A 12,478-nucleotide genomic window follows, 5' to 3' on the forward strand; every position below is an offset into this window, starting at 1 on the left:
GTGCCGAAAATGTGTGTGCAGGTAATCTTTTTGATCGAAATGTTTCAGACTAGAATATCAGTTGAACTGAAATGTTTTGAAAGTGGTTCTGTCCTTTTCATAGTTCATCGTACCAGTAACACACCTTTCCGCAAATAACATTCAACATTCCTATTGTATTTTATGCAAGTTTCAGAATGGGTTGGAAAAGTTTGCATCAAAAATCATCAAGAGGAGAAAAGACATATCAAACATGCCAGTTTTATCAGTTTATGATTTTCGAAAATCGTCAGAGATGACTTTAAAAGAATTATTGAATTATTGATCGGAGGTCACAGGCTGGTTGAGTTTTCACTTGTTTCAAAACGGATTATTTTCCGATGGTATGACATTTCAGGATTCGAAGTATTCATGGTTTTGGAAACACACATAGTTACTGTATTTCCTCTAATAGAACTCAAATAGACGACTTTTAGCTCAATTATTTGGATTCCTGTCAAAGATATCGAAACGTTGTCAACTCATAAATTATTTATCATAATATAAGAGTAGTGATTTTCAAAATTTTTAATTCTGAAAGGAATAATCAAAAAATGTCAAAATTTCTGTAAATCTTCTCAGAAAATTTGAAAGTTCTGATGAAAATAGAAATATGTGTTGTTTTGATCACAAATTTTACATTTTATTCGCTGAGCAAAAAATATGTTCAAATTTACAGAAAATACGTTCAATTCAATGGTGACAGAAATCGATGCTTTCGATTTTTGTGAGTTTGGCATATTCACGTCTTTCACAGAAATCGAAGCTTTTAATTTCTGGGAGAGCGGAAAATTTACGTGGCTCACATAAATCGAAAGATTCAATTTCTGGGAAGAATGTGGGAGGATTCAGAAGGGTCATGAAAAAAGCAAAATGAATAGTGAGGAAACTATCGTTGGACTTGTTGCTTTCCAAAAGACGGATCTGTGCTTGAAGAGGGTTTTTTTCCATGGGATCTGTTGGCTGAAAAATTAGCTAGTAAAAAATTTTGGATCACATTCGAAGGTCTTGATCGGAAAAAAAACACAAAACTCACTTTTGTAATGTGCAGTACTTTAGGATGAAATTGGTGGAGAGACGGAAAAATATCGTTCGATAGCTAAAAAGCAGGTGTTGCCAATCTTTCAAAATTTCAATAATGAGTTTTGTGTTTTTTTTTTCGACTAAAACCTTCGAATGTAATCCAAAATTCTGCTAGTTTTTCAGCCAACAGATAGCTCCCATGGAAAAAAACCCTCTTCAAGCACGGATCCGTCTTTTGGAAAGCAACAAGTCCAACGATAGTTTCCTCACTATTCATTTTGCTTTTTTCATGACCCTTCTGAATCCTCCCACATTCTTCCCAGAAATTGAATCTTTCGATTTATGTGAGCCACGTAAATTTTCCGCTCTCCCAGAAATTAAAAGCTTCGATTTCTGTGAAAGACGTGAATATGCCAAACTCACAAAAATCGAAAGCATCGATTTCTGTCACCACTGAATTGAACGTATTTCCTGTAAATTTGAACATATTTTTCGCTCAGTAAATAAAATGTACAATTTGTGAAACTTCACAGAAATGTTGGAAATCGAACTGCTTTTGGATGAAAATTAGAAATTTTGAAAATCGCTACTTGTTATATCACTAATATTTTATCAGTTTACAATTTTTTCATAGCTTCTACATTAATAAAGATATTTAAGATCGAAGTTCGCGGTTTTGGTGAGCTTCTTTTAGAGGAAGTACTGTAATACTTGAATTGTAAATTTGAAATGTAAAAACGTTCAAAACAAGTTTATTACGAGCTGTTAAGAAAGATGACTTTTCATCGAAAATCATTTTCAAACTCATTGAATCGTAAATTCCCACGTGAATAATTTTGAAAGGTGTAGCATCTGTCTTACATTATGATAAGTTTTTTGTCTGACTCATAATATTGATATATGTCATAGTATCATATTCACACGTACTTCTAATCCCATGAAATCATGTTCCTAGATTGTTGGCTGACTTCCTTGTTACTTTTTGATTTGTAATTGATCTCAACACAAACTAAAAGTATAAAGCGGTTCATAAAAATATGAGATTTGCAAAAAAAAATAATATGAAAGGACCCTTATCATTATGGACCAGCAAAAAATAAATAAAAAGATGGGCAGGATGACATTTGAATTAACTCATGGTGTAGGGAGGAAAAGTACTAAGGCTTCAATGGATAATATCATAAGGGAAGTGGTGAAAGTACTTGGATCAAAAATAAAGGAATATAAAAATGTTTTTTTTTAGTAAAAGCATAAAAAATGAGGCACTGGGAAAGATGAACTAAAAGACTGGGAACCCAATAGAATAATGAGCAAATGTGAGATTTATGTTAGAACCATTATGTTTCAAAGATAAAAAAGTTGAAATTTTCCTGACAACTAGGCTGGCTCGGGATCTGTCTTTTTAAGATCGGGATCTGATTTCTTCAATGACTCTTCAGCTGGATCGTCCGCCGCAAAAATAGTTGAAGCTTGACTATCCAGCCTTCCATGTCCAATTGCTCTGCCTTCTTCCTCTTCTTCTCCATCTTCACCTTCTAATGGAACACTCAGAATACTTGTCAAATCACCCGCACTGTGTTTCTCATCATCATCCTTCAGTATAGCGTTCATTTCAACTTCATCTTCATACTCTTCTAGTGCTTCATGGAGGGTTTGCTGACGCTTCAGCCGTGACTCTTCTAGTTCTTTTTCTTTCAGAACTTTCTCTCTTGCCAATTCCTGTCGGCTCTTTTGTTCACTGGCCTTTGGAGATGGAGTTGAATGCTTCAACACTACTTTCACAACATGTCCATACTCTCCAACCTCTACTGTTTTCTTCAAGTTTTCATTAGTTGACTCCTCAAATTCTGCAACTCTTATGGTGTTTCCTTCTTGTACTCCTTCCAGCCAATAGGTCAGCATATGACCGAAAGGCTGAAAATTAAATTCGGTTTTCTGGAATCTTACAATGTGACTTACTTCAACTGTAACTCCACCCCTAAAACTACATTTGAAGAAGGGATAGTGATCTTCCAGGAGCTGTTTGCTTACCAATGTCATCTGAATACGATCTTCTACTCCACTGCTCTCCATTTTGGAAGCCAACATAACAGCTTCTCCAAAACATGCATAGCGTGGAGCTCTTTGTCCAATGATTCCAGCAAAAACTTCTCCTGAATTGAATCCCCATCGACAGTTCAGATATTGTCCCGTTCGATGAGGAATCTCGAAGTGATGTAACGACTGAAAAAAATAGGAAATCATATACGAAACCTAGACAAAAACAACTCACATCTCTTTGATACAACGCTATCATACAGATTATCTTGACATGCTCCATTGCTCTTTCTTCTGGTAATCCGGCGGCCACACAATACGCATCTCCAATCGTTTCCATCTAGAAAAATATTAATCAAAAGATTAAAACTGGAATTTTTTATACCTTGTAGCCGCCATTCGTACTAATAATTTGATCAAATCTCTGGTACATTCCAGACAATAAGTTGACAACTTCCAGTGGTTTACTTTCAGAACATAGAGAAGTGAATCCAACAATATCGGAATATAGAATAGTTACTTGTGAATATGATTTTGCTCCTGGTCTTAATCCTCTTTTTACATCTTCTGCTATAGATGCTGGAAGAAGTTCTCTCAATAAATCTTCATTCTTCCTCATTTCCTGCTCCAATTGATCAGTTCGTTGTTTGACCGTTTCACTCAGACCTTCGGTGTAAGCCGTCAAGTTCTTGATCATCAAGTCAACAAGTGATCCTTGCACTTTCAGAACTGTATCTATAATTTTCCTGGCAAGCTTCACGTCCGGCCGATTAGTTCCAAAACAGTTTTCCAGCAATTTGATAAGATCGTTGTGCATGTCATGGTTAGGTGGAAGATCGAGTGGAAGTGGGTATTTACTTGCAATCGCATCGTTTTCATCGTCAATCAAAACGCTCTCGTCTTCTCCTTAAATTTGATTTTAAAATATCTGGAATTCCAAAAAAAAATTCCTCACCTTTTGGATAATCAAACAATGGTGGAACCATTTTCTTTTTGAAGCAAATCTCGTACAAAATGACACCAAACGAGTACATGTCACCTCTTCTTCCCATATCCCCTGATATCATTCCTTTGTCTTGTTTCGTTCCATTCATAGATTTCCACACCGCCTTCATTAAAGGATCAAAATAATGAATTTCTGCAAAGAACTATATATGAATCAGTTTTTTGAAGGATAAAGCCAAATTGTGTTTGACATTTCTCCTTTCAAAAGATAAATTACCTTCAACTTTGAGCTCAATTATCTCGATTCCTGTAAAAGATATCAAGAATGTGTCAAATGACAAAATACTTCTGATATTATGATAAACAATTTATCACTTGACATATTTTTCATATCTGTGACAAGAAGCGAGATAAATTGCCTCAAAAGTGAAATTTAGGGGCCCTTCTACTACAGGTTTTACGGCGATTATTTCATCTTCAAGATCTTTGTTTTTGTTTCAACAAACGAATTCTATAGCATTCTCATCCCTTGTGAATTGAAAATTACTGGATTATAAACAACCTTTGCCTCGCCAACACCCACTAATTAGAAGTTAGTTATGAGTAATGCCTACATTGAATACACGAATTCTCAACTTATTTATCACTCCCTCGCACTCTTATTTCAAAAAATATCATCCATCACATAATTATACGTTCAATGCCCTTGTCTCTGAATCTCTCCACTTCCAACAAACCTTCTGATTTTAAGACTGGCGTGTGATCTTCTGTGAATATTTGTCCGCTGGCCTTCCATTTGACAAGAAGACGATTGACACCGAAACCACTGATTTTAACGATCCAATGAGAATCCAAAAGACAATTATGAAGAGTTAGATTTCCATGATATTCCAGACTGCTGTTATGCAAATAGTCTAAGCCTTTCAGAATATCACGAAGAAATGCTCCTTCGAAGTTCGTTGCAGTATCTCTCGACCGTTCTTTCGTGAAAATGTGGTCGTACAAACTTCCGCTGAAAAACAAACAAAGAAAATATTTTGACTTTTGACGAAGACGTCTTCAAAAAGAGGCTCGTACCGAAAACACTGGTTCCAAATAACATAGATATGGGAGCTCTTGTCAAGAGATAAGCCAACGAACTGATTCAAATTGTCATGTTGTACTTGACTCTTCATCTGGAAAAAATTGGAACTTTAGATGAAAAAGGGATACTTTTACTTACCTGATAAAGCAAATTGATATCACTCTTCTCATATCGAATCTTATCTCTCACAACGAATTTATCAACTAGAACATAAGTTTGGTCAACGGTAGCAATCAGTTTCGTACGAGCAATCGACTTCAGATGTGCCCGTTCTGCCATCTTCTCCTTGAGACTTTGCACTGACATTTGTTGGCTCTGAAAAGTTCTTATCTGTAACAAGATTTTCGATTTTAACTCACTCCATCTGTAGTTGTTAAATCGATAAATCGAAGGTCGTGAAATGGTATAAGCCATGGGTTACTGATGGATCTCCCTCTGGTACTAGTCACCCTTAAAAATTTCAGAGTTCTTACTTCAATGTCAAAAGAAAGACTTACAATTTTCGAATAGCCACATAGAAGACAATAAAAATAGCGACGACAGCGCCGACGACTCCAATCGCGTAAATCACACTGGAATCAGAAAGCGCCTCATTGTTTGAGGTCATTCAATGGGAACATATATAGTTTGAATAATGAGTTTAAATAATGGAAAAGAAAAAAGAACAACTTTTCAAATTTCCTTCCTACGTGCTAAAGTCTCAGAAACTCTTCGAAGGGAGCACAGAGAGTTACACCATAAAGCAGGCAGAAGAAGAAGGCGAAAGAAGGGATACTAATGATGCGGTGTGCATGCCTGATGTCTCTTCAACTTACCCAGTCTGATCACAAATCTCTCCATGGAAACCACATAACGGCACATCTTTAGGTGGTTCATAAGATGGTGATGAGGTTGAGTTGATAACGAAATGAAGACAAGCCATACGAGGGCACTTTTTCGTGGTAGAAACTGTTCCTAGGTCTGTTGTATAGTTTCTCATCGGTTCCGATTTATTCACTATCATCACTTCGAAACCTGAAATTTGGTGGTCTATTATTCAAACGTTTTTTTAAATAATTCTAAAATGATTGAAGCAACACAACAAATATGTTCCAGTCTAACTAAACTAAAAGAAATGCTTCATTTGAATTCGGTAACCTATAATTATGCCAAAGTTTAAATTTCCTTTTACTTCTACCCTCACTTACCTGCTACTCTCTGTCCATTATTGTTGATATAAATTGGTCCGAATGGTCCATGAATATCCATAGAAGCAATACTTTTTTCAGGTGCCACATAATTGAAAAGGGTTATGTTCGTTATGGCAGAATACAGATAGGAACCGAGCAAGTAGTATCCTTCGTACATTTGAAGTGAGATTAAGGTTTCGTCGAGTGAAGAAAACGTATATTTTGAGAGAAACGATGAAAGTTTCGATTTTTCGTAACAGTTATTATGGACCTGAAATAGATCCACCGTTTCTGCACTACCGTTTTCCTTCTTATAGAATCCCACCCAAGCCGTCAACTTTGAGCTCAATTATCTCGATTCCTGTGAAAGATATCAAAAAGCGATCAACTGACAAAAAGTTAATCATAATATCAAAAATATTTTATCAGTTGACCTAATTTTGATATCTTTCAGAGGTATTGAGATAATTGAGCTCAACGTTGATGGTATAAGTGGGCTTCTGGTAGAGGAAATACGGTAACGGAGAATTTATTTGTATGAACTCACAATGATAGTTTTGTGAAATATCTCGAGCATGGGCATGTTATTCTGCCAAGGGTACGCCAAATCCAACGAATTCTTTGATATCACAATGACAGGAGTGTATTCTTCCGTGGTATAGTTATTGAAGCTCATCGCTTCCATGAATGGAATATACTCTTCCAAAGTATTTCCAAGAAACAAAAGAATTACTGAAATTTTAACCTTCCTTATATTGTATTTTGTTATCAGTTTACCTCTAGCTGATGGTTCAAAGATGGTGATAATTTCAGAAATATTCTCCTTCGATTCCCCTTTTCTCAATTTCACGATTTCTTTCATTGCAATATTATTGTCCAAAAGAATATCTTCAACATAAGAAAAGTATGCTTCGCTGGCAAGTTTGTCATCTGCATAACATTCTTCACAGAATACCACTCCCACCTGTCCCCATTCGAATCCTCTTACTACTGCAACAACGTTCTCTGCTAAATTTTGAGGTGACCTGGTTACCATCTGAAAACATTTTTCATTTATGAAGCACTTTTTAGAATTTGTGAATTACATCGATCATTGTTGGATGATAATAGGGGTATCCTTTTAGAATATTTATTTGTAAAGTTTGAATTTCAGCAGTCAGATTGGCGAAACGAAGAAAATCTCAAAAGGGCAAGATGAATAATTTTTTCATTAACTGACTTACTGCCGGAACAAGTTGGTCCCATTGTGATTCTATGGTTTTTGGAATGATAATTAGTAAAATATGAAAATATATCTTTGGTATCTGATTCTAAACTCCCGCATGTTTCACTTTTATAGACCACATTTCTGGAAAAAAATTGTTTTCAGAAAGAAACAAACAATATAATTTATCCTTACTCTAACGTAACATTTGGAGAAAACTGAAGAACTTCGTCTCTGGCTTGATTAAAAATTGCATCTGAATTTCGAATAGACGAGTCGATGAACAGGGAAACTGGAATATTTGCCGCAATAGTTTTTTGCGACGTCTCCAGAATTGAGAGCAAAAAATAGTATTGGATGAGTATGAAGACATTGTAGACAGCGGTGGGACGGGACGAATCGAGCGACACTTTGAAACAACAGAATGAGCAATCTGAATGATGAGATAAAATCTAGTTGTGTAGTGAAATCATAAAAGAATACGCTTCGAAAAGTGGATGAATAACAAAAAGATTAGAATAGAATTATGAATGGATTAATATACAAAAAATATATACAGTAATCCGGTACAAGATCTTACAGAATTTTCAACTATTTGTAGTGATCAATTTTTTATTTATAACTTAGAACCATCTAAACATTTTATAGCTTAGTTTTTTTTGCAGAATCGTACTTTTTGAAATCGAAATGCCGTAAACACTCTAATAGAACTTCGACCCAATTTATCTCGGCTCCTGTAAAATATATCCGAACGTAGCCAACTAGCAAAATGTTGGTGATAATATGATATACATTTTGTCCGTTGACCACTTTTTGATATGTTTTACAGGAACCGGGGTAAATCGGCTCAAAGTGGACTGTTTGGGACGCGTTCTATCAGAGCGGTTACGGTATCCCAATTTAACTTTAAGGACATTTTGTAATGACTGAAAAATGTGAGAATTTGGGCAATTATTTGATGTACGAGAAAAAAAATCGAATTTCAGCCGTTAATGAATAGGGTTATAAAGTCACATTGCCGTCAAGGTTAGCGAATGGTTCCAGGTAAACAAAAAGAAGAGGCTGTGTAGCGGTTTCAGTCCAAGAAGCGTCTTATTTGTTAGATTTGACAGGTTCTGAATTCAAAAAAAAAGTAGACTCTTAAATTCGAAGTTGATTGCGGCAAATAAAAAAACATGAATAACATATCCGTTGGAAAAAGATAGCAAGAATAAAAGTAAAGACAATAGCTATATCCCGGAAATTAAAGAAACTGTGATATGTTCTTTCAGATAATAGCTAATTGAATTCATTTCCTTCAAGAGACACCTCAATTTCAGCTAACAAGACGAGCTATGTAACGGCTACAGCAAAAAGAGGGGAATCGAGGAGTGATAGGGACAAAGAAGTTCATGACACATTTGACAAAATATGGTACGTGGGAGGAGGTTATGGGAATTCGGAAGTAATTAATGGTTCATAGATTGGACTTTATTCAGATGAGGGTGGTGGCAGTTTGTTTCCGAGTATAAAATTGTCCCAGTGGGAAATAATAAAAAGATACACAAAAAAATAACAAGCCGGTTTTATTTTCACCTGAGGGACTGGTGGTGCCCAATAAAAACAAATCAGTTTTGATTTTTACGGTTCTTCTATTCTTTACTTTCGAATGATTAAAGTTTTGAGTTTTGAGTGGATATTTAGGCATCTCGGCTCCTGTAAAATATATCAAAAACTGGTCAACGGATAAAATGTTTATCATAGTATCAAATACATTTTGTCAGTTGACCACTCGTTGATATTTTTGCAGGGAAAGAGATATATGCGCTCAAAGTTGACCGTTTGGAGACACTCTATTGGAGCGTTTATGCTGAAAAAATATGTGAAATAGTCAAAACATTCAGTTTCTGCTTTCCTAACAGGTTCAAAATGTGACCGTAGAAACAAAGCTGGTTAGAGAGTCTTCTCGAAAATCACTGGAGTATAATATCATCAGCATACAAGTCAAACTACATGCAAGATCGGTTTAATTAAATCTTAGATAAAAATCTTAGATAAATCTTAGATAAATCATTGTTTGATTATCTATTCCAAAAAATTCTAAATAATTCAAAAAATGTTATGTTATGCAAAACTGTTGGAAATTCCTAGAAGTCGAAGATCATGACGGCATCAGTCAGGTGTATGAGGATCTAAAGTACATCAGAAAAAACGGAATGATGAAGTAAAAAAAAGTTGGTGAACCGTGTTGAGGAGACAGCTCACACCCCAAAGGAGCTCCTCCCCCACCACCAAGCATTTCGTCTGATATTTTTCTTTTCAATTACTGCTATTTATCTCTGCTACTCAGCACATTTCTTTACATCTGTACACATCTTAGAATTCGCCGAGTATTAGTAATGGGTGGATAAGAATATCGAATCCATTATCCGTCTATTGTATTCATTTGGTATACGGTAATCTTCCTCCTCTTCAACTTATGGAAAGGATTAGAAAACGGATTTCTTCTCTTTTTTTCAAATGCATCAACAACTTTTCAATATTTATAATATTTCATTTTTCTCTTTTTCTTTTTTTTTTCTGTCTCTCTCTCCCTATATTTTCTTGCGAAAGAATTACGAATTATCATCAATTCGCTTCTGATTATCAATGCCTCAATAGATCTCGTGCATCTGCTCTCGCTCCCGAAGGCGTTGTTGCTCTTGAGCATGTTTGTACTGAAAAATTGGGTGTGTATTGGGAAATAGTCAGAAGAAATTGACTCACTTTGCTCAAAAAGTTCACATCTGATTGAGCATAATAGTTCATTTCTCCATGAGGGAAGTCAGGATCGTCGACTTGATTCCATACTTTTATTTTTAGAATGCAACCTGGAAGAATTGGACTTGGGATCAAAATCGGGATCAGATTTTTAATAAATAGAACAAACCTGTTAGTAATCCTCCAATTATTGCAGTCACTAGAATCACGACCAATCCAATAGCTTGGTATTGTGCTTGGGAAACATTATCTCGATCTCCATTCAATTCACCGCCTACCCAATACGGATAAATGTGATACAACCTGAAATTTTAAAGATGTTCCAATCAAGATTGATAGTGAAACTCTTACGTCTTTCCATAACTTTCGGGTTCATAAAAGTAGGCAAATCCAATGCTCAATAATCCAGCTAAAATTCCCGGCATTCCGTGTAGATTGTGAACTCCGCAGGTATCGAACAAATGAAATGTCCTCTCAAGTCTTGGCTGAAACTTTTTGTTAAAAGAAAAGTTGAATTTAAAAATAGACACACACTGATCCAAGCATGTCCAATAACGGATAGTATTGCAGATACAACACCAACGATTACTGCATGGTATGGATAAAGAACCGCATTTGCTGCGGATCCTGAAAAGTTCAAATTTTTAAGATTTTTGCTGGAAAGTAACACACCAATGGCAACACCACCAGCCAGAGTTGAACTTTGAATATGAATCATGTTGAATCTTCCAAGATCATCTACACAAGAAGATATCATAAATGTGGTTACTGTACTTGATGCCATTGCCAGATATGTGTTCATAATTGCTCTGTGGCGTGCGTCTTCAGGTTCTTGAATAGCAGCGTTGAAGGAGGGAAAGAAGACCCAGAGGAGGAGAGTTCCTGGAATTAATAGAAAAATTTAAATTAATTGATAATTTTTTCCTTGATTTTTTATTTTGAGAATTTAGGATTTTTTTAAGTTTCAGATTTTTTGAATATTCAAAATTTTGTGACTTTCTGAAAATTTCCTGTTCTGGAATTTTTTTTGGATGTTCTGGAATTTTCAAACTTTCATTTTTCTGAAAATCTTTATTCTAAAATTCGAAGTTTATGAATTTAGAATTTTCGAAAAGTTTAGACAAATTTCGAATACTCATGTTGTTAAAAATTAAAGTTTTCGAAATTTTGTGAAATATCAAATTTCTGAATTTCCGAAAAAATCCTCAGTTTCATCTTAACCGTACCAATCATTGAAAACAAATCCGAGTGATGAATTCCTCCATGCTCATCCATTTCCATCACATTCTTTTTATGTCCAACCAACGCTGCAGCCAAACCAAAATATGCTCCAAAAGTGTGGACAGAAAGAGATCTTCCACTGTCATTGACCTAGATTCAAATATTGTTTTCATTTAGTTTTGAAGGAATTTTTACATGAAGATAGTTGAATACGAAATGCTCTACTACCACGTTTAGCAGCGTCTCGAAGAACGCAAGCAGAAGGAATTGAACAGGTGTCAGTCTTCCTAGGAGCACTCCCATTGTGATCAAAACAGCTGCACAAGAACTTTCAGCAGATATCATTCTAAAATAATTCTCAATTCTAAAGAAATACTGGAAATAACCCACTCTGGAATACCGATACTAAAAAGTCCAGTTTCATTGAATGCAACTGTCAAAAATCCACGAAGAAGCATTGCGAATTGAATGACGAATGCAGAGAGAAGAAGGTTCACAGATACAGCTGAGAATCCATATCTCTGAATTTAGTTTGTAAAAAATGTTCGAACTTAAGAAAAACTCACTTTCAAAAAGGCCATAAGAAATCCAAAGCCCACAAAAATCATAAGATGTACATCCTGGAACACTGAAAACTATTTTTAATGAATTTCGAAAAGGTGTTCGAAAAAACTCACAAGGATAATCAGTTCCCGAATAGACTCTTCGTGAATCATCAAGTGGATCAATGTATTTGACATATTTTGCGAAAAGTAAAATGAAAACTGTCTGCATCAATCCAGCAATTATTGCAAACTGCCGTCGGTGTAGAACCGACCACATTGTGTGAAAGACTGTAATAATCAAAGGCATGATGCTTAAAAACGGTTGAATCAGAGACAATATAAAAAAGAAAAATCACCCAAGTTATTCAAATGTTTTAATTGCCAAGATTAGTAAATTTAACACAGTCCTAAAATTGTTGTAGTTCAAATTTCGATTTTAGTTTTTTTTTTAGCTTTTTCGGAAAAGAAAAATAGCTGATACTGAGAAAGATTG

General features: G+C 35.2%; 2 protein-coding genes across 2 annotated transcripts; both read right to left on the reverse strand.

The window, feature by feature from the left end:
• Positions 1–2,418: 2,418 nt before the first annotated feature.
• Positions 2,419–9,758, reverse strand: Cbr-daf-11 (the record flags this gene model as incomplete). Its single annotated transcript, XM_045237492.1, has 18 exons — positions 2,419–3,264; positions 3,314–3,418; positions 3,464–3,984; positions 4,034–4,216; positions 4,301–4,330; positions 4,761–5,035; positions 5,101–5,198; positions 5,246–5,422; positions 5,467–5,557; positions 5,605–5,679; positions 5,923–6,121; positions 6,295–6,547; positions 6,824–7,312; positions 7,362–7,456; positions 7,500–7,624; positions 7,676–7,913; positions 9,166–9,167; positions 9,727–9,758. 18 exons carry the CDS (start codon positions 9,756–9,758, stop codon positions 2,419–2,421), a joined length of 3,834 nt encoding a protein of 1,277 aa, XP_045097796.1.
• A 355-nt stretch (positions 9,759–10,113) lies between these two features.
• Positions 10,114–12,262, reverse strand: Cbr-rhr-2 (the record flags this gene model as incomplete). Its single annotated transcript, XM_002636539.1, has 11 exons — positions 10,114–10,176; positions 10,226–10,329; positions 10,389–10,522; positions 10,571–10,704; positions 10,752–10,846; positions 10,892–11,101; positions 11,446–11,590; positions 11,636–11,786; positions 11,831–11,961; positions 12,007–12,068; positions 12,118–12,262. 11 exons carry the CDS (start codon positions 12,260–12,262, stop codon positions 10,114–10,116), a joined length of 1,374 nt encoding a protein of 457 aa, XP_002636585.1.
• Positions 12,263–12,478: the final 216 nt, after the last annotated feature.

Source organism: Caenorhabditis briggsae (assembly GCF_000004555.2).
Source record: "Caenorhabditis briggsae complete genome, chrV, whole genome shotgun sequence".
Classification (NCBI taxonomy): Eukaryota; Metazoa; Nematoda; class Chromadorea; order Rhabditida; family Rhabditidae; genus Caenorhabditis; species Caenorhabditis briggsae.